Source organism: Zingiber officinale, chromosome 6B, assembly GCF_018446385.1.
Source record: "Zingiber officinale cultivar Zhangliang chromosome 6B, Zo_v1.1, whole genome shotgun sequence".
NCBI lineage: Eukaryota > Viridiplantae > Streptophyta > Magnoliopsida > Zingiberales > Zingiberaceae > Zingiber > Zingiber officinale.
In genome coordinates, this window is record NC_055996.1 from 95,227,008 (window position 1) to 95,251,317 (window position 24,310).

The 24,310-nt window shown below is 35.0% G+C and overlaps 1 protein-coding gene across 2 annotated transcripts in view; it reads right to left on the reverse strand.

Annotated features, from left to right (window-relative positions):
• Positions 1 to 5,790: 5,790 nt before the first annotated feature.
• Positions 5,791 to 24,310, reverse strand: part of LOC121993239 (biotin carboxylase 2, chloroplastic-like) — a 49,322-nt gene continuing 30,802 nt past the window's right edge. For both annotated transcript variants that reach the window (XM_042547953.1, XM_042547954.1), the window contains exons 9-17: positions 23,266 to 23,325; positions 8,302 to 8,487; positions 8,127 to 8,219; positions 7,968 to 8,049; positions 7,568 to 7,674; positions 7,338 to 7,413; positions 6,408 to 6,454; positions 6,254 to 6,316; positions 5,791 to 6,178 (exon numbers count right to left, since the gene is read on the reverse strand). In XM_042547953.1, coding sequence (XP_042403887.1) covers positions 6,122 to 6,178; positions 6,254 to 6,316; positions 6,408 to 6,454; positions 7,338 to 7,413; positions 7,568 to 7,674; positions 7,968 to 8,049; positions 8,127 to 8,219; positions 8,302 to 8,487; positions 23,266 to 23,325 — 771 coding nt within the window. In that variant the 3' untranslated portion in view covers positions 5,791 to 6,121. The remainder of the gene's footprint in view (positions 6,179 to 6,253; positions 6,317 to 6,407; positions 6,455 to 7,337; positions 7,414 to 7,567; positions 7,675 to 7,967; positions 8,050 to 8,126; positions 8,220 to 8,301; positions 8,488 to 23,265; positions 23,326 to 24,310) is intronic.

Below are 24,310 nucleotides of genomic sequence, written 5' to 3' on the forward strand. Positions count from 1 at the left end.
AATATCCAACATCCATTGGTCCAAATCGTCATGTTTCTACATATAAAATATTTGATTTGGATCCAATTTAAAAGGATTATAAGATAGATTGATTGAGTTCAACCCTTTAATTTATTTTCCATCTCACCAATCTAGGTTATCAATCATGTTATCCTATGAGTGATAATGAGATGGTTGATTGAGTTTCACTTAAGTTTAATTTAAAGTTTAATTTAAGTTAATTGATTACTTGATTAAGTTTAAGTTAAGTTAATTGATTAAGTTTGAATTAGGTTCATTGATTAATTGAATAAGTTTGAATTATGTTAATTGATTAATTTTAATTCAAGTTCATTGATTAAGGTTGAATGAGGTTAATTGATTCATTTTAATTTAAGTTAATTGATTAATCATAGTTTAAGTTCATTGATTAATTTAATAAATTTAATTTGAGTTAATCAATTAATTAAGTTAACTAATTTTTTATCTAAGTTCATCTCACCCTTTTCTAGATTGTCAATCAGGGAACCTTATAAATTTTTGTGAGATAGTTAATTTTATTTTTAATTTAGATTAAAATATAATGATTGATTTATATTTGAGTTAGAATAAGGTTTAACAGTTAGTCAATTAAATATTTATTTCAATAATTGGCTTCCAGGATGTGACGAGACACTAGACCTTCTTGGGTATTGAAGCAACAACCACTTCTAGACAAAGTCTTTTAAAGAAATTGAAGCCCTCAGGGCTAGCGTAGAGGGTGGATGCATGCTATCTCTTGCGTAATGGCCAGGGGTCGATTCTCAGGAACTGACGACCTGGGGTTTACCCCGCCATGCGCCTATGGCATGTGTACCTGCATGAACCTCTCTCCATATCCGTGGGGCCGGCACTAGGGGGGCCGCTAAGGTAGCGGATCTACCTTTTAAAGAAATTAAATATTTAATTTCCTTTCTAAAAATCGTAGGTCTAACTAGTCAAGTGTGAATCAAGCCTAAGTCCTTATTTATCCTAGTCTAAGAATGTATAATAAAAATAGTAAATCAAGCAGATTTATCTAATAATGGAGATGGCCTTTCTATTGGCTCCCCATGGATTATAGCTTCAATAGGGTCTATCAAAGTAATGGATTTAATCCTTAGGGATCCAATATTGACTAAGTCCAACTTAATTAATCAAGTTAGATTTTGGGACTCATGCTTGGACTATACTTCTAGTTGTTCGATTAACAAGAGATAGATAAGATTTAAATTTGTGTTTAGCCTTATATCCAAGTCCGGATCGATTGTATACGACTCTTTATTTTTCAAGAATCAAATCAAGATTCTTGGAACCCAAGGTGAACCTTTCCAATGTATCCTTCAGTTCCTTGACTTGACTTTTTAAACGGGAGTTCTCTTCCTCAAGTTGTTGGGCTTGAGTTGAAGTTTCAGTCAAGAAACTTGGGTTAGTCACTTCCTTAAGGGTTGTTACCTCCTTTTGGAGTGACTTGACCTAAACATTGGATTTGGCTAGCTTGCGCATGAGATAAATTACTAGGTTATGTAGTTTATCTACTTGAGAAGAACTTACAACATGGTAAGACCCTTCAGAAACGGATACAGATCCGTGGTTTCTCTCGGACTTGGTTTCTGATTTGCTCTCAGTTTCGGACTCGATGACTTGATCTCGGGCCGGAAGTGCCAAGAACCTCGTTTGTTCGAGATCTTCGTCGGAGTCTTCTGATGAAGATTCATCCCATGTTGCCTACAGTGCCTTCTTCTTCCGTTGTTCCTTTATTTCCTTCTAGTTTGGACAGTTGGCCTTGATATGCCTTTTCTTATTGCAGCCGTAGCAGGTAACTTCGGACTTGGCCTTTAGACTCGGTTGCGTTGTCTTTGACTGGATCACCTTCTTGATCTCCTTTTTGGTGAATCCTTTCTTCTTCTTGTACAGTTTCTGAACTAGATTCATGAGTTCGGTGGCAATTTCGTCATCTTCTTCCGAGTTCGATTTGTCTTCAGACTCGGGTTCGGTTCGGCGCTTGATTTTTGGTTCTCGCGTTCTACTTGTACATGCGACCAAGGCAATACCTTTCTCAATCGACGGTGCATTAGTCTATTCGTGAAGTTCAAATTTGAAAAATAATTCATCTAATTTAATTAAGGAAAGGTCCTTAAACACCTTGTAAGCATCTACCATTAATGCCCACAAGGTATTCCTAAGAAAGACATTTAACGCGTACCTGATGACGTCATGATTTTTCACCTTTTGACCAATTGTGTGGAGACCGTTGAGAAGGTCTTGGATAAGTACATGTAGTTAGCTCAACATCTCACCCTCCTGCATTTTTATATTATACAATTTATTTAGAATTAAGTCTCGTTTGCTTACCTTAGTGTCGGAAGTTCCTTGGTGCAGCTCAATCAACTTTTCCCACAGCTCCTTTGCGCTTGAAAATGGGCTGACTCGGTTCAATTCTTCTTTAGTTATGCCGCATTGTAGAGTACATGTTGCTTGGGCGTTGGCCTCAATCTTCTTCATCAGACTTGTGTCCCAGTTCTCACATGGTACTGGTTTTCCAGCGCCGTCGAGTGGAAGTGCTAGGTTGGTTTGGATGATCATCCACATCTCGACTTGCGTCTTGAGGTGGTACTCCATTCAACCCTTCCAGTAGTCGAAGTCTTTGTCGGAGAATAGTGGAGGGTGTGTAGTGTTATAAGATTCTTGGTGGGCCATTGAAAAAGAGCTCTTGCACAATAAAAAAAAAATAGAAACTTATCCCAAGACTAGGTCTTGGCTTAATAGTATGGAATAAAGTATTAAATAAATAAACGAACTCAAGTAGTGTTGCACTAGATTCGAGAAAAAAGAAAACTCGATTGTCATAAAACTGATCGAAAAGAGGCAACTGTACTGATTCTGATCGACTCAGAGAAATTTAAAAACTAATACCATGGAAAATTTACTTGAATGGTGGTTTCACCGATTCGAAGCAGCCCCACTTTGATACCAATTGTGGGATCGAGACGTGCTGGGGGGGGGTGAATAGCACTTGTGGTTCGGAGCAATGACACAAGTTGATTTTACTTGGTTCAGAACCTATGACGACTCCTACTCCAAGGCCTATACTTGTTGAGTGTTTATTTTGGGAAATTCACTATCAATCCGTCAAATTACAAAGACAAGTACAATTTACAGTGAAAATAGATTAAGTGCTATAACTGAAATTATACCAATGACTTAGAGAGTTGAAGATGCAACCTTTCGATCGTCAGAGCAGCATTACGACCTCATGGACTTGTCTTTGGAGCAGCGCACAATAGGAAGATCAAAAGAATTCGTTGTGTTTGATACACTACTCGAAGAGGGCAATTAAAAGCTGTTGAAGGCGCCTTCAGCTGTGAAGTTTATCCGCGCAGTATCGGAGACGATAATTTTTGCAAGGTGCGAAACTTATCCGGTCGAAGACACCTTCAAGCTCCTGGAAGGTGCCTTCTATCCTTGACTCAAGGCACCTTCAGGCCCCTGGAAGGCGCCTCCTGCTCCCGCCTGCGCGAAGCTTTGGCTAAGGCACCCGAGGCGCCTCCAATAGCCCCAGAGGCACCTCGGAGACTGTTCATCCAAGCATTTCCTTGTGCATCTCCCTTCTTACAAGACATATTAGTCCACGAGAAAAATATACACTGTAAAACAAAGTTAGAAGAATAAAATACGAATAATAAAGTAGTTGACAGTCTTCAAACTATCTGTTCTGATTTTCAGATTTCTTGGAAACTCTAGGTCAAACTGATGTCTACTGTTCTCTTAACGGGGAACACATCCTCACTTACTCCTCTCAAGAGAAATTATTTTTTACCAAATCGGTTATCCAGACCATCTGGACTTTTGCTTAGCATCCGAGACTTCAGGACTTCAAGTTGAACGCCCGCTTCACGACTCATCCAGACTTCCACCTGGTCCCTGACCATTAGGATTTTCACCTAGAGTCCCGACTCTAGGATTTCGCCCAAAGTGCTCGACTCGCCAAGACTTCGCCTAGTCCCCCGAATCAGGACTTCGTTGCCTAACTGTAGCTAAGATTTTCCACTTGCCTATAGTCCACTAGGACTTTTGCCTAAGACAACTTAAGACTTTCCTGCAAGCTCAGTCACACTTGCTAAATAACAAGACAACTTAACTTTGAACCCCTTTATCATTATCAAAATATAGGTTTTATCGTTCGGTGCTTCCTGCACCAACGGTTGATCCCCCTTGACTTCCCCCACCCAATCGCCCACAAGGAATTTTATTTTTTGATAGGAAGGTTGAAACGGGCATCCTGAATTCGTTTAGGGTTAGCCGACCCAAAATGATAGTATAGGCAAAGGGTGCGTCCACAACTATGAAAGTCAATCAACGCATCCTTATTAGGGGCTCCTCCCCCAAGGATATGACTAACTGTATTTTGCTGAGCGGATGGACCTCATTGCATGTGAATCCGCATAAAGAAGCCGCCATGGGTTGAAGCTAGCTCGAATCTATTTCCAACAGCTCAAATGTTTGTTTAAAGATGATATTGACGGAGCTGTCTGTATCAATGAAAGTACAATAAATGTTATAATTGGCTATAATAGCTATAATTATTAAAACATCATGGGGACTTCCACCCCTTCTAGGTCTCTAGGCCCGAAGTTGATTTTAGGGCCGACCGCCTGCTTTGTACTACAGCCGACCGCATGAATCTCTAAGCGGCGAGCGTGTGACTTTCTCACTCGGTTAAAGTGTCCATCAGTTGGACCCCCAGTGATCATGCCAATATCATCCCGAGCGGCACTATTGCGATTCTCCTCCTGTTGAATTGGGAGCTCTGGTTGAACTCAAGCGGGAGCTTGTACCTGGTCTGCTGGTGGTGGGAGCGTCCCTTGACGTCGCTAGGCCTCTCGCCAGCCTCTTTTAGGCAAGCCATTCAGTATTGATAAGGGTGATGGTTAGGTGACGGGGAGCATCGACGAAATCTTTGATTGTTGTTCTGACGATTTTCCATATTATAACAATCCTGGGTGTCGTGAGCAGTTGATCGGTGATATGTGCACCGCCATCGTGGAGCTCTCCGAGGGGGCTCGGGATATCATTCTTACTCAACCTCTATATGTTGCACTGCCTGGGGTCGTAGTTCTTGATGATGAGGCTGAGGACTCATTTGGGGTCCCCTAGGTGGAGGAGCGGATAACGTTAGGTGCTCGGGCACGATGCAATCAAGTTAGTACTCGGATGATAGAATTCCTTTATTAGATAAGGATTGATTCTCACAAGATTCATTCTCTTGAAGATTAAATATCCTCCCATCTAAAAAACCGCTCAATACATGATTTATCTCTTTACCTCACCGTGAAACCAGCAACGAGGAATGCTCATGGCGAACAAAATCATGGTCAATGTCAGAGTTATTCCGATTCTCATACGAATGAGACAAGCACGGGAAGGGGAAGTGCAGACAAGGTGGGTCAGCGTCCACTAGGGTATCAGTTGGAAAGGGTGAAGTGGAGGATCCGCATCACTAACGTTCGCTCCTCTCACTTTAATTGAATTCAATAGGACGGGAGTGACTCGGTAAGGCATCTTCCCGTGTCTTTTTCATTGCAAGGCAAAAACCATGCTATCAAACATATGATGAATGAGTGATATATTCTCCCAGCATTAACTAGTTGTTTAGTTTAATAACACCTGCATGGAAAAGTTCAGTCTCACTGTTTCGGCTTGGCACGTACGAGACGCTAGTTAGAAAAGTCAAAAGGAATAATGCTCCAATCTTCACATAAGAATTCAAGGACATAAATCAAACTCAACAAGGATATCAACTGCAGATTACTTAGTTTTAACATAGCCTGATCATATCGCCCTTCAAAATGAGTAATCTCTTGAGCAAATGAACATCTATCAATCAAGTTTTAGAATTACAGAGAAAGCTGTGAGATAATATCTTGAATGTGTGGCAAATCAAAATTTGACTGGAAAAACTCCCTGAAGTCTATTTTTTCATTTTAGACAAAACAAAAAGATTTCCAAGTCACATATGAAAGAAACCAATATGGTTAGAAGCAAGTAATCACAAGGTTATTCTGGCGCCAAGCTCTTATAAAGCAAATAAACTGCAGCGACTCTTTTAGAAATTCTTGTAAGTTTAGTTGTTTGATACAGAAAGCTCTTTTTCTGCTGTAGACAGGATCACCTTCTTGGGCTGCATTTAGAACAAGATGAATCATTTCCTCCACAAATATGTGACTAAAAGGATATAATGGGCAGCTACACTCACCGCAACCAACTCATTCTCATGCTTTGGTATGAACGCAGTGTCTACTTTTCCATTTCTAAAGTCCTGTTTTATAAAAATATGCATATGTGAGAACCCTTGTATTTGGTTATGTTGGACAAAATATGTTTCACTACACAATTCATAATTTTAGTACCTCAATATCAAGGATCAACTTATGGTACTCGATAGTGGTGGGTACTCCTGTTCAGGAAAAAAAAAATCAGTTACTAGAAACATATATGGCAAAGAAAAAATCCCATGAAACACAATAGTTGACATTTTTTCCTATTCTCATGCAAATATGCAATGCTGTCTAATCACGGTTTGTTTGGAACCCATTGTCCATGAAAAACATCTGTCATACTAGAAACATATATGAAAAGTAACACATTAGTTAACAAGCTTTTCCTATTTCTCAAGCAAATATGCAATGTCGGCTTACACTAAAGATTCAGTAACCATGGTTTGTTTGGAACCAATGGTCCATGGAAACAACTCCTATACCATATGAAAATAGATTTCAAAAGTTTGAACTCCAACTTTCACGTCTTTGGAAAAATAAGAAATGAAATCCCATATGTTGTGGTGTTTATGACATTCCCTTTGAGTTTTACTGCATGCAAGTCCAATGATCAGTGGTTTGTTGGTAAGAAAGTAATCTGCTATCGTGAGTTGGGAATTACAAATCTTACCTTTTTTTAGTGAATGCCAAAATTAACGTTTGCCACTCCAAAGAAAAAGAAAAAGGTTTTCTTTTGTTTCAATTTTACAAGGTAATTAAAACAAAGGTATATCATCAAAATTTGCCTATTCCAAGCATATCATTTCATCATGTTATCAGTATGCTGTTGGATGTCAAGGAAATAACAGCTAGAAATGTAAATATAGATAACTAGAAAAGATTGGTGGAAAACATTTTTCTCATTTGAAATAAAAAATAAAATGTGAAACTAAATCATTCACAGACACAAGAAATTTGTTGTGTATTTTATATCACATATTGTAACAGATTGGTGTCCTCACATGATGAAAGGCAACAATTCAATGAGTTTATTGACTTTTTGATTCAGAGTGGTTCACCAACCTGTGATAATGGTGTCACTCAGGGCTCTTTTCATTCGTTCTATTGCTCTCTCCCTGGTTGGCGCCCAAACAATGAGCTGATTCAAAAAGAAACCAAACAGTAAGAACTTCGGGAAGATACAATATGAACAATCCTTGTAAAAATGAGAAAGGACCCAGGAGCCAAGTAAACATCACAACAGAACCAATGACTACCACTTTAACAAAATAATTTTAAAAAATTAATAACACCTTCCCAAGTAGGGAGTCGTAGCTTGGGGGAACCATGTAACCTGGGTATACATGACTATCCATTCTCACAAATGGTCCTCCAGATGGCAAGTATGATGTGATTTTCCCTACAATTTGCATGAGATCATTGAGAAACATTTTTTAGAATACAACAATTCAATGTAAACCGGTCCAAATCTCAATAGTTTTCACAGTTTGGTTTTAACAAATAAAAGTAGGGTTTGAAACTCTACTGGACTCCAGAAAAATTAAATGGAGTGCAGCTACAAGGTTATGGCATGAGAAGGTGAAAAAATTGAAGAGCTTGTCGCAGACTATTACCATACTTCCTGAGTTCTACTTTCAATTATTCACTGAAGTTTTTAAAAACAAAATTAAGAATCAAAGAACAAGAGAGTACCAGGTCCAGGACGAAATCCTTTAAAAGCATCTTCTGCATTAATGCGGCACTCAATTGAATGCCCTCTAAGAACAATATCTTCCTGAGTATTAAGCATACTAAAATAGGTTATGATCTCAATTAAATGAGTTCAATAAACTATTATAAGATGTATCACACCTGTTTGTGGGTCAACCTTTCTCCAAGAGCCACACGTATTTGTTCCTCAATCAAGTCAGTTGAAGAAATCATTTCTGTGACAGGATGTTCTACCTTGTTTTGGTTGAAATGCCATTTTAATCATAACCTTCCAGGTTTCAGAAACTAGCACATTGCAAAAAAAAATTGTAAATACCTGTATCCTGGTGTTCATCTCCATGAAATAGAAAGAACCTCTTTCGTCCAAGAGAAATTCAACAGTTCCGACACCAATATAACCTATAGATGCAGCAGCTGCTACAGCTGCATCACCCATAGCTTTACGTAGTTCTGAAGTCAAAGCAGGTGAAGGAGCTTCCTCCAGAAGTTTCTGGTTTCTCCTCTATCAAGTCATTTCAGTGTACAAAATTTAATCCTCTGAAATTTTTTTCTGTAGGCTACTTGTTACTCACAGAATAAAAATCCAATAATTAAGAAACAAAAAAAAAGTGCCCAGTAGTCATCAAAATCCACAATTTTCCAATAAAGTCATTGTTGGTTTACTCACTAATTGAACACAGACACACCAACCATATGCCAGCATAATCAACATGCAATTCTACCGCCTAAATATTTGTCATGTGACCCAAAGGGAAATTGCCACATTCAACTATAACATCACCAAGGTAATACAAAAAGCATGGAACACAAAAGACTGTAACTGTGCAGTCTAACATTTTACCACTTGATCCAACTTGAGCATTGGACGATTTCACAATAAACAGGCCAATGAAGCAAGGTTTAAAATTTTGGGTCATGCCAAAGTTTCGATCTTGGAATGGAACAATAAGGTTTCCGGTTCGGTATTGTATCGTACCAATACCGTACTTTAAAAAAATATATATTAATGTATATTAATTAAAAAAATATTTTTATTAATATTTGATTGCTATAAATGAATGCCCACTATTGATTTTATATTTCAGGTGTTTATTATTGAGTTCATATTTCTATTTCAATATTTTCTCGATGTCTATTAAATTTTGCAAAAAATATAGCAAGGTATAAATCCAAAATTTATATTTTTATTATTGTTGGATATGCTAAAATAGTCATAACACCACAACTTGAAGTTTTATTGTAGACACATTGAATCCGAGTTCTTACATGTCATGAAGATGGGTCTTTGGCTTTAAATTGTTACAAAATTAGAGATTTTATGACTATGGATATTGTTTATGTTTATTTTATATAAATGCATAGTGAACTCAAATTCTCACAACTTCAAATTATTCTTATAAATATAATTTTTAATATATTTTTGTATTTCGAAAATATTTGAAATTATAAATCTGGTTTAAGAATGTAGATAACATTAAATTTTGTATTATGCAGTAAGAGACGATAGTATCACGGTTTTGACTTATTAATAAAATGTATACACCATCGATTTATATAATAATTCTTACATAAATGTGTATTTACTCTATATATTTTTATATAAATTTTATATTAGCTTTATATAAGTTTTCAACTGTTGAACAACTTTTAACATTGTTAGACAAAAGCAAATAAATACATTTTTATTTAAAAAATTGATATATCTATGTTTAAAATTTCAGACTGTAATTTTGATTTATGACAGGAATGATATAATTTCGATATCATATCATATCATATCATACCGATAAAGTTTCAATACATTTTTAAATATAAAATATATTAATTAAAAAAAAATATTATAATATTTGATTACTATAACTATTTACTATTATGTTAAATTAATATTTTAAAAATTAGTATTGAATAAAAGTTAATTTAGAATTAACTAAAGTATAGACATGATGATTAGGATTAAGCACGGTTTGACATGTCATTTCGTGCCGCCCGGCACGGACGATTTTTACCATTCCGCCGGGCGGCCGAAACCGGCACGAGAGGCGCCCCCGTCTCAGCGGTGCCGGAGGAGATACGGGACGCCTCCGTTGGCGCCGGAGGAGACGCGGGACGCCTCCGGCGGTGTCCCACGACACCTTGGCACAGAAGGCGTCGTGCGCGACGCCTTCTGCAGCACCGAAGGCGTCGAGCGCGACGCCTTCTGCTGCGCTAAAAGCGTCCAGCAGGGTCGCCGGACGCTTCCGGCAACCCTTTCGGCGACGCTTCCAGCGCCGCCGGAGGCGTTCGACGACGCTTCCAGCGCCGCCGGACGTCCCCCGCGGGATCGCCCAAGATCGTCACAGGCGCGATCTCACTTACGCATACGCGATTTTTTTCGGTTTTTAATAATTATTTATTTTATTTAATTAATTTAAACAATTCCCAAGGATGTGTGGAAGATGTGTGTATTTCGAACAGGTTTTTATAAACCATAATTAAATTATCTTAATAAAATATATAAAAAATATATTTAAAATTAAAATAAATTAAATAAATTTTATTAATTAATATTCTGAAAAAATAATATTTTAAATTTCATTTAAAAATTTTAAAAAATATATAATAATTCTTATTTATATTCTAATATATTTTTTATTATTTTAAATTTCATTTAAATTTTAAAAAAAATTTAAAAAATTATAATAAATTATATTTATATTCTGATAATTTTTTTATTTTTTAAAATTTTTTTACTTGATATTTTTTACTATTTAAAATATATATTATTTAATTAATAATTAATTAAATGAATAAATAGTTAATTTATATAATTATTATTAATATAAAGTAATATCTTGTATTAATTTATATACTTATTATTATTATTATCATTATTATTATAGATACTTCCATTTTAATTTGAATTATTGATATATCAATTCTATTTAAATAAAATTATTTTTTCTAACAATATTAAATTATACAATAATTGAGAACTTATAATAAATCAATATACAACTTATTTTTATATACACAATAAATATATTGATCTTATAATTACTATAGATAAATAAAAAATATCGAAACTGTATCGGCATGGCACGATACGATACCGAAACCGTATCGTTCCGGTCTGAGACTGAAACCTCGGCACGGGTCGAAATTTTAAACCTTGGGATTAAGTAGGCTTAAATTTAATTTAATTTAATCTGCTTAATGTTTTTCCATGTATTTAAGGAGGAAAAGAATAAGAAAATAAATTAATATAGGGAAAAAGGATTTTTTTTGTCCGTGTATTTAAGGTGGAAAGGAATAAAAAAAAAATGAGGAAGGAGAAAGAATTAAGAGAAAAAAAATTAACCATTAAAAAATTAAAAAAGAATTAACAATTTAAAAATAAATTTTTAATTAAAAAAAACAACAGCCTCATACGACCGCAGTCCGAGCCTCGTGTGGCCACCACACTCTCGCGCGAGGCCTCGCGTAGCATGGGGCCTCCGCGGGTGGTCCCTAGCAAGGCCTCGCGCAACCACAAGGTCTCACGCGATCGTGCTGGTGCCAGTGGCGGTGTCATGTTAGTGGGTGGAACGATAATTCTGCCTATGTCGACCCGTATGATACGAGATTTAAAATTATGGATATATCATTAACTCAAATTAAAATCTATACATCATAACACATCACCTTGTGTTATGGTCCCGAGTGCAGGATCGAGTCATAGGTCGAGATCCAGATCCGTACTTGGTCATGCAACACGTAAAAGGGAAGGGAGGGGGAAAAAACTCATCCTAAACAAAGTCCAAATTACTCAAATTTTCTTCCTCCCTTTATTAATAATAACACTCCTTATATAAGGAGTCAAACATGACACGATTCAGAAAAGACCAACCCATAAAGGAAACAAGGAATCAAAAATAGAAAAGCTAATTAGGACATTATTTATTTCTATTATAACAGTAATTAAATTAGGTCATTATTATTTGTTTTCTACTAATTAGGCAACAGCCAATTTATTTCTACTATAGCAGTAGCTAATTCATCGGACACTTCAATCCAAAGCAGGTAGGGGTGTAATCGAGTTGAGCTGAGCCGAACTCTTGAATGTTTGAGTTTGGCTCGTTTATAATCGAGTTGAGCTCAAGCTTTATTTAACGAATATATTCATGGCTCACGAGCTTATTCAAGCTTTTATCGAGCCTAAACGAACTTAATAAATATAAATTATAAATTTAAATATTCATTAAAAATTAAATTATATATTTAGAGACAATTATAATATTTTTATTAAAATTTATAATTTTATTCTAATAAATAAATTTAATATATTTGTCTATATATTTCATGAGTAGAGTGTAAAATCTATAAATTCAATATCAAAACTATAATTTTTTTTATTTAAAAGTTGATTCATGAGCTTAATGAACATGTTCACGAGCTAACGAGCCGAATATTGTGAAGTTTAACTTAGTTTGTTTATCTTAACGAGCCTCATTAAACGAGGTCAAACGAGTTTTTATCGAATCAAGCTTCGAATAGCTCATGAGCGGCTTGGTTCATTTACACCATTAAAAATAGGCGCCTACACTTGTACCCGTGCAGTAGGACTCATCACAGTTAAAATAGACTAGTCAAACGAGTTTTTATCGAATCAAGCTTCGAATAACTCATGAGCATCTTGGTTCATTTATACCATTAAAAATAGGCGCCTACACTTGTACCCGTGCAGTAGGACTCATCACAGTTAAAATAGAGGCCCTTGGCTCTCCATTCTGCCATCTCGACGCGGGTCAGAGAAGATTGAAGCGGGTGGAGTCTCCTTGCTGATGTCTCCCGTTGTCTTGGTCTTCGCCAAAGGAAGACCTCCACTGCTTGTGTTGAACTTGGTTGTGGTCCCGTCCGAATTCGTGTGTAGCAACCACCTGCCTTGATGGAAGCACTGCTTTCGTTTTAATGGTCTGGCTATATTCATTACAATGCCCATTTTTTCAGGCTTCTACAATTCGATATCGATACGGAGATCTTCGACTAGCCCTGCAGTGAACAAGTCAACCTGTTGATGTGGTCGGAGGTTCGAGGTCCGAGCGAGGTGGGATTGGAATTGCCGCCGGTAGCCGAGCCTATCTGCTTCAAATTTGCTAACTCTTCCAGAGGGTTGTTGCTCATAGGCAACCCAAAGAGGATATGTCAATGGTTTTTGAATTGCTTCCAAGTCATATCTGGCTCTTCCTGTTCCATTTGATCAAACTAAAGTTGGGCTTCCCCTACCACGTGGAAGGCAGCAAGGCTAACTTTATCGACTTCTGTGGTCCTTTGTTGACAGAATTTTTCGCACTTTTTAATATAACCCAGTGGATCCCCTTCTCCAAAATAGATGGAGAACTCCATCTTCAAGTACCGCGGAACCATAGTGTCGCTGATTGGCAGTTTAGGTCTGGCCTCCGAGACTTTGGAAGGGCCACACTCCACATTAGTAATGTTGTTTGCAATGGGCACCGACCATTGTCTTATCTCTTAAATAGTGCAGGATAACTCGACCATTTGCTCCATGAAAACTTCTTGTTGCGAGGTCAATTTTTCCATGAAGGCATCAAGTTTTGATGTGATAAGATCTGTGTCACCCATGATCAGCTCTGATACCAAGTTGTTATGGTTCCGAGTGCAAGATCAAGTCACGGATCGAGATCCGGATCCATACTTGGTCATGCAACACATAAGGGTGAAGGGAGGAGGGAAGACTCATCCTAGACAAAGTTCAAATTACTCAAATTTTCTTCCTCCCTTTATTAATAATAACGGTCCAGATATAAGGAGTCAAACATGACACAATTCAAGAAAGACCAACCAACCCATAAAAGAAACAAGGAGTCAAAAATAGAAAAGTTAATTAGGCCATTATTTGTTTCTACTATACCAGTAATTAAATTAGGTCATTATTTATTTTCTAGTAATTAGGCAATAGCTAATTTATTTCTACTATAGCAGTAGCTAATTTGCTTCCGACTATAGCGACGCCCACCTCGACGTCCACATCACCTTGCTACTGCTAAAAAGAGTATCGCGATTCAGAAAAGCATCGGTTCTTGCAACATCCTTATAAGATCCCTATAATTCTCTAACACTAAAATCAAATAATTATCCTATGACATGTAGTATTGATATCAATTTCTCTATATGTCCATCAACATGTTTGGATTTACCACTTGAAGTTGGACTTGGACTAGTACCACTAGAATCGGAACTAGTACATATATAGGATAAGGATAAACATTCCCCGAACTCTAGTATAATGGATCACCATATGATGCATCTAGCTCCATCATCATCATCTTAGGTTATATATGTGTAACCTTACTCATATGTCCAAGGCTCCTCTATTGGAGACGAGGGAACATAGATTTCACAACTACCCACTACATCGCCACTACATCACCTCTATGAATACTTGCACTGCTATCGACATGACTATTATTCTTTTGAACTTCTTGTTGGGCTGCAGTGTCAAAAGGTGATGATGTTTCTTTGCTCTCATTATGTTCTTACTCATCAATTGCATTAAATGGATTTTCACCGATCCTCAATTGCATTGAGCTTTTCTTTTTTTTCTTTCTTCGTAGTAATGATTGTAGGAGCTTTGATTTTACCTTTATCTATGAACTTTGGTTGCAATTGGGGTTTGGATGTCCGAGAATGTTTGGGTTGAGATTCAAAAACTCTCGAAGTTTCATCATGATCTTCCTCATCAACATCTCTAGCTTACACTTTTTAATTTGTTGGGTAACAAGTTTAGATGTTCGTAGCGGATCACATGCTTTATCAAGTAATAGATTCTCAACTTGTGCTATACCAATCCATCACTAGATCTCAATTTGGACAAATTCAATATCAAATGGGTCACTCTTATTCTTCATTCTCTTCTTTTATGACTCTTAGTTGAAAATGGATATTATAATGAACAAATGTCATTTTCTCCAAGCGACAATAAGAAAGAAGATTTCACAATATGTGAGAGAATTCGTAAAGTAACCTTTTTCAAATTCGAGATCGAGCCTTTGTATTGTAATCACCACTCGATTGTAAGATAAATAAGAACAAAATTAAAATTGTATTCATGTGTTAACAATAATGAGTAATAGATTATGTTATTTTTACAGACATCCATTTTATATTTACATGACATTGCAAAAAAGGATCGCCAAAAGTCATATGCCTCTTGAGATAATCCACTTTTATTGATAACCTCAACAACTAATTCTATCTTTTTGTAGTCTTGATATTATATTTTTTTTTAGTCCCTAACATATTGTCATTTATGGTAAGATTATATTGATATTGATATTGATATGTAGAATTGAGATAATAGCCTAAAATAATTAAGCATACATAATTATTGATAGTAATATTGAAAATTCTTTATTATTAAAAAAATACACTACTAAATAAATATGTTTTCCCATTTAATTATCCTATCTTCCTATGAATGTATCAACATAATGTTGATACTTGGTTGATGATTGTAGAAGTTTTTTAATTTCCTCTTTTGTTTCATGATTTATGTGGTAAATATTGCTCATTTACGACATCTAGTCCTAAAATCTAACAGATATAATAAATTTTTGTACCTCCCTACCTTCAGTCGTGCTAGAGTAACGAGATTTTCTAATCCTCAAAAGTGAACAGTCTTCCATCGGACTTTTTTTTCTCAAATAACGACTTTACTAGGAGAAAGTGAGTCGCAAACCTAATTGCTACTAGTCACAAAATCTCCCCGTTAACAAATTTTCTCATTAATCCTTGAACCCAATGATTATTATTATAAAGAAATTTTGTTAACGACCGACCTTTTTTCACTTTCTTTTTTACTATATTAAGTTTATTGATATTTATCATCATTATAATGGATACTGTGTGTTGTACATGGTATCCAAAATAATGTCCAATGCTCTTGCGTTAATAAACCTCTAGCCCTCTTGAAGTTTATACTATTGTCTATAATGACTTACACTATATGTTCTACACTATCTATGAAGTGATATATGTAAAATGCATCATGATATTCTTACATCAATAGATTTATGAAATATCATCTTCCTATTGCAGTATAGCTGATAGTTAATAATGTTCATTCGTGTAGACCTTGCCAAACTTTCACACATCAACGTGGTCGTATATAGGTCTTATTGCTTCTTGCATAATAGGATCTAAGTCTTGATTTTCTCCACGCATTCATCTAAATATAGGCTAGCAATTTCACATGCGGTCAGAGGTTTAATACAAGGGATTTTTTAAATGTTAGACACTACACTACGATAGTATGTATTGTTTGTTGCATTAGGGAATTCGAATGAAATGATAAAAAAATTTAGCAATACTTTAGGATATGTACTTCTCCCTTGTATAGGCATTATTAACGCTAGTAGAATAATATTAGCAATATCCACTACATGCCTTAGTCTCATAGAAGGAATGAAACGACCTATATCATCTTGTGTTGAAGTAGCACGTCCCTCTGGATAGTCTAGCGACTAGCGCATGAGGTGCTGCCAACTTAAGGTATGTTGGAGTTGCAAGGTTGCAAACATAGTCCCACATTAAAAACACATGGGAAAGATCATGGGTTTATAAGAGAAAGATATCTCCATTTGGCATGAGGCCTTTTGGGGAGAGCCCAAGAGCAAAACCATGAGGGCTTAGGCCCAAAGTGGACAATATCATGTTATTATGGAGATATCTAAATTCTTCTCAATCCAACAATTGGTATCAGAGCTCGGACTGCCAGAAGGTTTAACCGCCGACTGTGCACAAGAGCTATGATCTGATTGAGCCATGTGGGTGCGCTCCTATGTTCGGATCAAGAGGACCAGACACCAAGCAGGAAGTCCTAGTTGTGACTAGGCAAGGAAGTCCTAGTAGGTCGGGTGGACCGAGGGACAGAAAGACCTGGTGGGTCGAGGATCGGACGTGGGAAGCCTGTGGTCCTTTGTTTAAGGGGGGATTGTTGAAGTTGCAAGGTTGCAAACATAGTCCCACATTAAAAACACATAGGAAAGATCATGAGTTTATAAGAGAAAGATATCTCCATTTGGCATGAGGCCTTTTGGGGAAAGCCCAAGAGCAAAATCATGTGGGCTTAGGCCCAAAGTGGACAATATCATGTCATTGTGGAGATATCTAAATTCTTCTCGATCCAACAAGGTCTAGGGTTCGAATCTCGGCAAAGCCGAGGTAAATGCCTCCCTCATGTGTCAGTCACTATTCCAAGGGCTAATAGTCATCTGTGATTTAACTCCTCCGTGTTGGCCTTTGGATGGATTGGTGGGGGCACTAGGGGGAGCGCAGTAGCCTTTTGCCAACTTGTGTTGAAGTAACACGAACACTTGCACTTCTCCCTAATGTTGTTGTAGTAGTTGAGCCGCTCAACTAACACCAATTGAACAAGCTCCACTAGTGCAACTATATCACTACTATATTGCTTATGTTGCTCATACTCATAATGAGTTCAAGAGGTGCTAAAAGCTACTAAAAGTTCTTTGTCATTCGAAATACCTTCATCACAACCTTCAAATTTCTCATAGACAAGCTTTCTAAAGGCTCGTCTATCAAAAATTTCAGTTGTTGTTTGTACTTTAATTCTTTTATGCTATCAAGTTCCTCTTTCATTGCATAACGGATCCTTGAGAAACTTTTACACTTAGAAACATATGGATATCCACTAGCAAGATATTATTCTAAACTTGTGACCCCACAACTACATCCAATCATATTATAATGCAAACATTGTCAATAAAATTGATTCTCGAGTCAAAGTGTAGAACTCCAAGTTGGATCATAAGATTGTTATTTTGATGTCATTTGTCTACCATGCATCATTTAAAAGTCAGTGTCAAAAAGATCAAATCATTTATAACAAAAAATATAATAAATATTCACAATTTATAACATTGACAAAACTAACATAAGAAATATTAGCCTATTCATAAAAATCATAAAATAAGAAGAATATCTCATTTTAACAAAAATATTAAATAAATAGAATAAATATCTTTATACAAAAACATTATTTAACACTTTGAACCATTAAAATAACAAAAAAAATTATCTAAGATTTGTTATACTTATAAATATGTTAATAAAACAAAGAGTAATCGCAAATATAACTAGTGGATATCAACATGACAATAAGAAAAACATAAATTAATATCAAGAGAAAATACAAAATTATTAAATAAACACTAAGTTATAACACAACTTTGACATTATTTTCGTAGCCTTATGTTTGCAAAATTATTTTTAATTATTAAAATATATAATTAATTTTTAAAAGATATGAAAGTATTTCTTGAAATAATTGATTTTAAAATATTAAATAATTCTGAAAATTATCTATTTTTTTCAAAATTAAACCTAAAATTATAAAATTACTTGTAAAGTTCAAAAAATTATTTTAAAAACTATTTATCATTGTTTAAAACAAATTGAAAGATTTTTAATCATTTTTTTAATATAATTACAAAATTTAAAAAAATTTAATTTATTTGAAATATTTAAAATTATTTTTGAGAATTTTTAGAATATTTAAATTTATAATCATTTTTTAACATGGATTACAAAATAAAATTATTTTATAAATATTTTTAAATTTATTTAAAAGATTTAAAATATTTTTTTATATTTAAAAATGTATAAACCTCTAGAAAATTTAGAAGTGCATTTTAAATTAAAAACTAAATTTAAGTTTATTCAATTATAATTAAATAAAATTTATTTTAAATTAATTGTATATAATTAGTTCTAACTAAAATTACAAATAATTTTAAAATTAATTTATTTATCTTATTATAATCACAAATTTTAATAAAAAATTATACTGTTATATATTATTATCACTAAACTAATATATAATTATTAACAAAAATTAATTAGTAATTTTTATTAATTAATAAATATATATAAAAAATAACAACAACAACAACAACCAAAACTTTTCCCACTAGGTGGGGTCGGCTGTATGAATCCTTTTACGCCATTGAGCTCTATCTCCTATTATATCATCATCTATATTTAAATAAATTTTATCTTGTTTTATTGTTGCTAACCAAGTCTTTTTTGGTCTTCCTCGTTTGATATGCATGTTTATCATAGTTTCACATCGCCTAACTGGAACATTTATTGGTCGTCTAAGTACATGTCCGTACCATCTTAAACGTGTCTCTCGGAGTTTTTCCTCAATAGATGCAACTCCGACTTTCTGTCTAATGCTCTCATTTCTTATTTTGTCCATCTTCGTATGCCCACACATCCACCTTAACATCCTCATCTCTGCAACTCTCATCTTCTGCTCGTGTGCTCGAGTCATAGCCCAACATTCAGCTCCATATAACATAGCAAGTCTAATTGCGGTTTTATAGAACTTACCTTTAAGTTTAAGAGGTACTTTACGGTCACATAAAACACTCGACGCTCCCCTCCATTTCACTCATCATGCTTGTATTCTATGTAAGACATCTCTCTCAATCCCTCCATCATTTTGTAAAAATGATCCTAAATATTTAAATCGCTCGGTTCCAGACAACTCGTCCTCTCCTATCTTAACAATTGTTTCATTACTTCTAATATTGCTAAACTTAAATTCCATATATTCTGTCTTTAATCTACTAACCTTAAAACCTTTCCCTTCTAGTGTTTCCCTCCAAGATTCTAGCTTAGCATTTACTCCTTCACGTGTCTCATCTACCAAATAATATCATCTGAACACAACACGCACTGCTGTGTCTTGAATGTCTGGAGTGAGTTCGTCGTAATTAGTGTAAAAGATAGGGACTTAGAGTGATCCTTGATGTAACCCTATCTTTATTGAAATGCTTCAGTTACTTCGCTTAAGTCTTTACTCCGGTCGTTACATCCTCATACATATCCTTAATTAGTTCATATATATTACGCTAACACCTCTCTTCTAAAATTCGCCATATAATTTCTCTTGGGACTCTATCATACGCTTTTCTAAGTTAATGAATACCATGTAGATCTTGTTTTGCTCGATATTTTCAATTAATTGTCTAAGAAGATGTATAGCTTATTGTCAACCTTCCGCATGAACCCAAATTGATTTTCTCCTTTGTTGTCTCCTTCCTTAATCTTTTTATTACTTTTTCCTTATAGTATGACTCATTAGTTTAATACCCCTATAGTTTGCACAATTTTGTATGTCTCCCTTATTCTTATATAAGGGAACTAGAGTACTTATCCTCCATTGATCAGGCATTTTTTTCGTTTTCAATATCATGTTAAATAATTTTGTAAGTCATTCAATACCTTATTTCCCTAAGCACTTCCATACCTCTATCGGAATATCATCTGGTCCAACGGCTTTTCCATTGTGCATCTCATTTAAAGTTTGTTTTACTTCTGAAGTTTGAATTCTACGATAAAAATTAAAATTTCGATGCTCATTTGACCTAATTAAATTACCCAAGTTAAGTTGGTCTCCTAAACCTTCATTAAAAAGTTGATGAAAATACCTCTTCCACCGCTCTTTTATTTCTCCATCGCTTACTAATACCCTATTACATTCATCTTTAATACATTTTATTTGGCTAAGATCTCTTGTTTTTCTTTCTCTCACTTTAGCTATTCTATAAATGTCTCTTTCCCCTTCTTTTGTATCCAATTTTTGATATAACCGTTCAAAAGTTTCATTTTTTGCTTCACTCACCACTTTCTTAGCTTCTTTCTTGGCTATTGTATATTTTTTTAAGTTTTCCTCATTCTTACAAATATATAATTCCTTATAAGCTATTCGTTTTTCCTTCACTTTCTCTTGTACTTTCTCATTCCACTACCAAGATTCTTTACTTCATGCCCTTTGACTCACCGAGTATCGAAGCACCATTGCTGCTATCCTTGTAGTAGGAGTCGACATATGCTCCTAACCAAGTAATAAGAACTTGTCTTAGCCTTGCTCCTTTCTTGCTTTCTCTTTTTCCACCACTTAACTCTGTTCGAAATTGTATATCGATTTTCACCCCGCTCTATCGACTTTCACGATCGAACATATCCAACACTACTACCCTATGTTGGGTAGTTAAGCTTTCTCCAGGAATGACTTTATAATCTCTACAAATCTTTCTATCCTTCTTCCTAACCATAAGAAAGTCAATTTGCGATTTATTATTCCCACTTTTGAATGTGACTAAGTGTTCTTCTCTTTTCTTAAAAAACGTATTAGCTAATATAAGGTCATATGCTATCGCAAAATCTAATATAGTTTTCCTTCCTCATTCCTCGTTCCAAACCCATAACTCCCATGTACTCTCTCATATTCCTCATTTTTCACTCCGACATGTCCATTTAGATCACCTCCTATTAAAATCCTTTCATTTGGTGAAATATTTTGTAATATTTCATCTAAGTCCTCCCAAAACCTTAATTTGGTAGCTTCATCTAATCCTACTTGTGGTGCATATACGCTAATTATGTTCATAGTTTCTTTCGCCACTATTATCTTAAGGGCTTTAATTCTATCCTCTTTTCTAACTACTCCTACAACTTCATCCTTTAACAAACTATCTACAATAATACCCACTCCATTTCTTGTTTTACTCTTTCCAGTGTACCATAACTTAAAACTCGTGTTCTCTATCATCTTTGCCTTCTCACCTGTCCATTTTGTCTCTTGTACACACAAAATATTAATTTTTCTCCTAATCATCATATCTACTACCTCCATTGATTTACCAGTGAGAGTTCCTATGTTCTAAGTTTCAAATCTTAGATTATTAGTTTTTCTATCATATTTGTTCTTATCTAACCTATGGTGTGAGAACTCTTGCCTATTTAACACTACACTCAAGTTCTCATGGAGATGTAGCGGTCCTTGCTGAGACGTTACAGTCGGACCCTGTAACGCGAACTCTTGCATATTTATCACTACACCCGAGTTCTGGAGATGTAGCGGTCCTTGCCGAGACGTTACAGTCGGACCCTACAACGCGTTCCTTCCGGGGAACAACCTAGCATTAGCACAATAGTTTAATGGATTCATTCATGAAAATATTTGTCATAGTTTGACGCTGGCTGGCAACCCTCCTCCTTTATCTGGGCTTGGGACCGGCCATGACCGGTCATATTTGATTAACTGGTAATAATTAATTTGAATTATATTATTTTTGTATTAATTATTCTTAAAAATTATTCATTTAATTAATTAAAATAACTGAATTATATGTTAATTAATAATATGATTAGGTAATTTTGGTAAATTTTTTAAATTAAAATATTTTTCTATTTTTTAATTACTAAATTATATATAAACAGTTTAATAATTAATTATAATGTAATAATTTAACTAACTGATAATATATATAAATTATTCCTGTTATATAAATTATATATACCAATTATATTAACGGTTATAATAATTATAATATTGCTATATTACTAATAACAGTTATAGAGTATTATAACTAACCTATGTTATTTCTATATGTCATTCTCCCCCTCCTTCTGTGCTCCAAATCCTATGGTAAAAAGGTAATTCGTTCGTCCCCAATGCCCCCGTCAACCAATCTCTAGGCCAACACGGAGGAGATAAATCATGGGTGGTTACTAACTGTTAGTTCAGGTGGCCAAGACATAGGGGAAGCATGCACGGACGCGCCTTCTGTGCTCCCAATCCTGATCTTATTCTCAATCGTCACCGATAATTGTCAAAAACGGCTAGCGTCCAGTGATCACTTCCTCTCTGGAGGGTAATCATGAGAGGGTGATCTCTCCTCTCTAATCTATATATGACTTGCGTCTTCAAAAAAGAAACTGCAGCCACTTGCCTTGAGTTGTTGCCGCTGACTGATGCTCTTCACCGCCATTAGTGCAAGTCAAAGAGCTCTAACATAACAACCATTACATTCTTGCAGGCTTTTGCCTTCCGGAATTTATATTTTAATAATCATATTCATAAACAGAAATCATAGAGGACATGCAAAAAAAATATCAATACAGCATGCAAAGATAGTAAGGGCAAACACACTAAGGTCACATACAACCTTATCACATTTAGAAAGCCTAGCAAAGATGCGTCAGGAAGACAACTTGAAACTAGCTTTAGGTACTTAGAAATAGATAATATAAAAAAATAAATTATTATAATGACACAAGGGCAAGCAAATATTGAACACAAATTGCCTTTATGAGAAACATGGCATATTATCCTTTTCCACATATTTAAGAAAACACAATATTTATCCAAAAGTCAGAAGATTTAATACGAAGAAATTAAAGATAGACATGAACCATAGTTTAATATATATACCTGAATGCTACAATCACGCTCCCCGAAATGGACAACATTACCATATTTGTCAGCTAGAACCTATGAAGCCATGACAGAGACAGGTTACAATGTAGAAAGATTTAAATGAACTTCCTATATGACATCATGAGCTATTGACCATATCTACATATACATCAAGAGGGAATCAAATATTGGGAAAGGTAAGTCATTGGTCGTATGGAATTGGTTTTTGGATAAACCAAGTTAAACCAAACTTGTTGGGTGAGGCGAAAATTTTAGTATTCAAGTCCAAACCCCAAATGAAATTCTGGAGAGAAAAACCTAAAGCAAAAGTCAACTCAGATTTCTATTTAATTATCTCATTACTATACACTTCTGTTTTCAAGATCAAATAAACACGCAGTTAGAAAACTGAAAGGAGTTTGTATTTTAAAAAAAAAATAAGATCATATATTTGAAATCAAGTAAGGCAAGGGTGCACCTTTATCTCTTTTATTAAAGCTGGACTGGATCAAACTTGCAAGTTTTTACTTCAGAACAACAACAACAACAACACCAACAACAATAGCCAAATTTTATCCCACTAGGTAGGATCGGCTATATAGTTTTTACTTCAAAACCTGAACCAAAAATTTAAGCTAAACAAAAATCTCCAAATGTGCATTAACTCACAAACAAAACAACTCTTTTTCTTGTTAGGTTGTAGTTAATTTAGGTTGGCATTCATAGTGGCGATAGCTGCCCAAACATGGTCCTCTATGACATGATATAGAAGAATAAAAAAAGATGATCTTGTAAATAGTTGGCATATGACCAGAAAGTGGCAAATAAAGAGTTTCTGGCTTAATATTTCGTTAATTATTAGATGGCCAATTCGACATAATGGTAGTTGATACTAAGATGAATGAGTGATTGGCAAAATAATGTTTTCTTTCCACCAATATCACAGGATTGCATGCACATGGAAAGAAATCTCCAAGTTCAGAAGTTAAACTGCAAAGTATTAGAAGCTGCCAGAAGTTATTAACGAAACGTCTAACAAATTTCTGTATACAGTTGCACA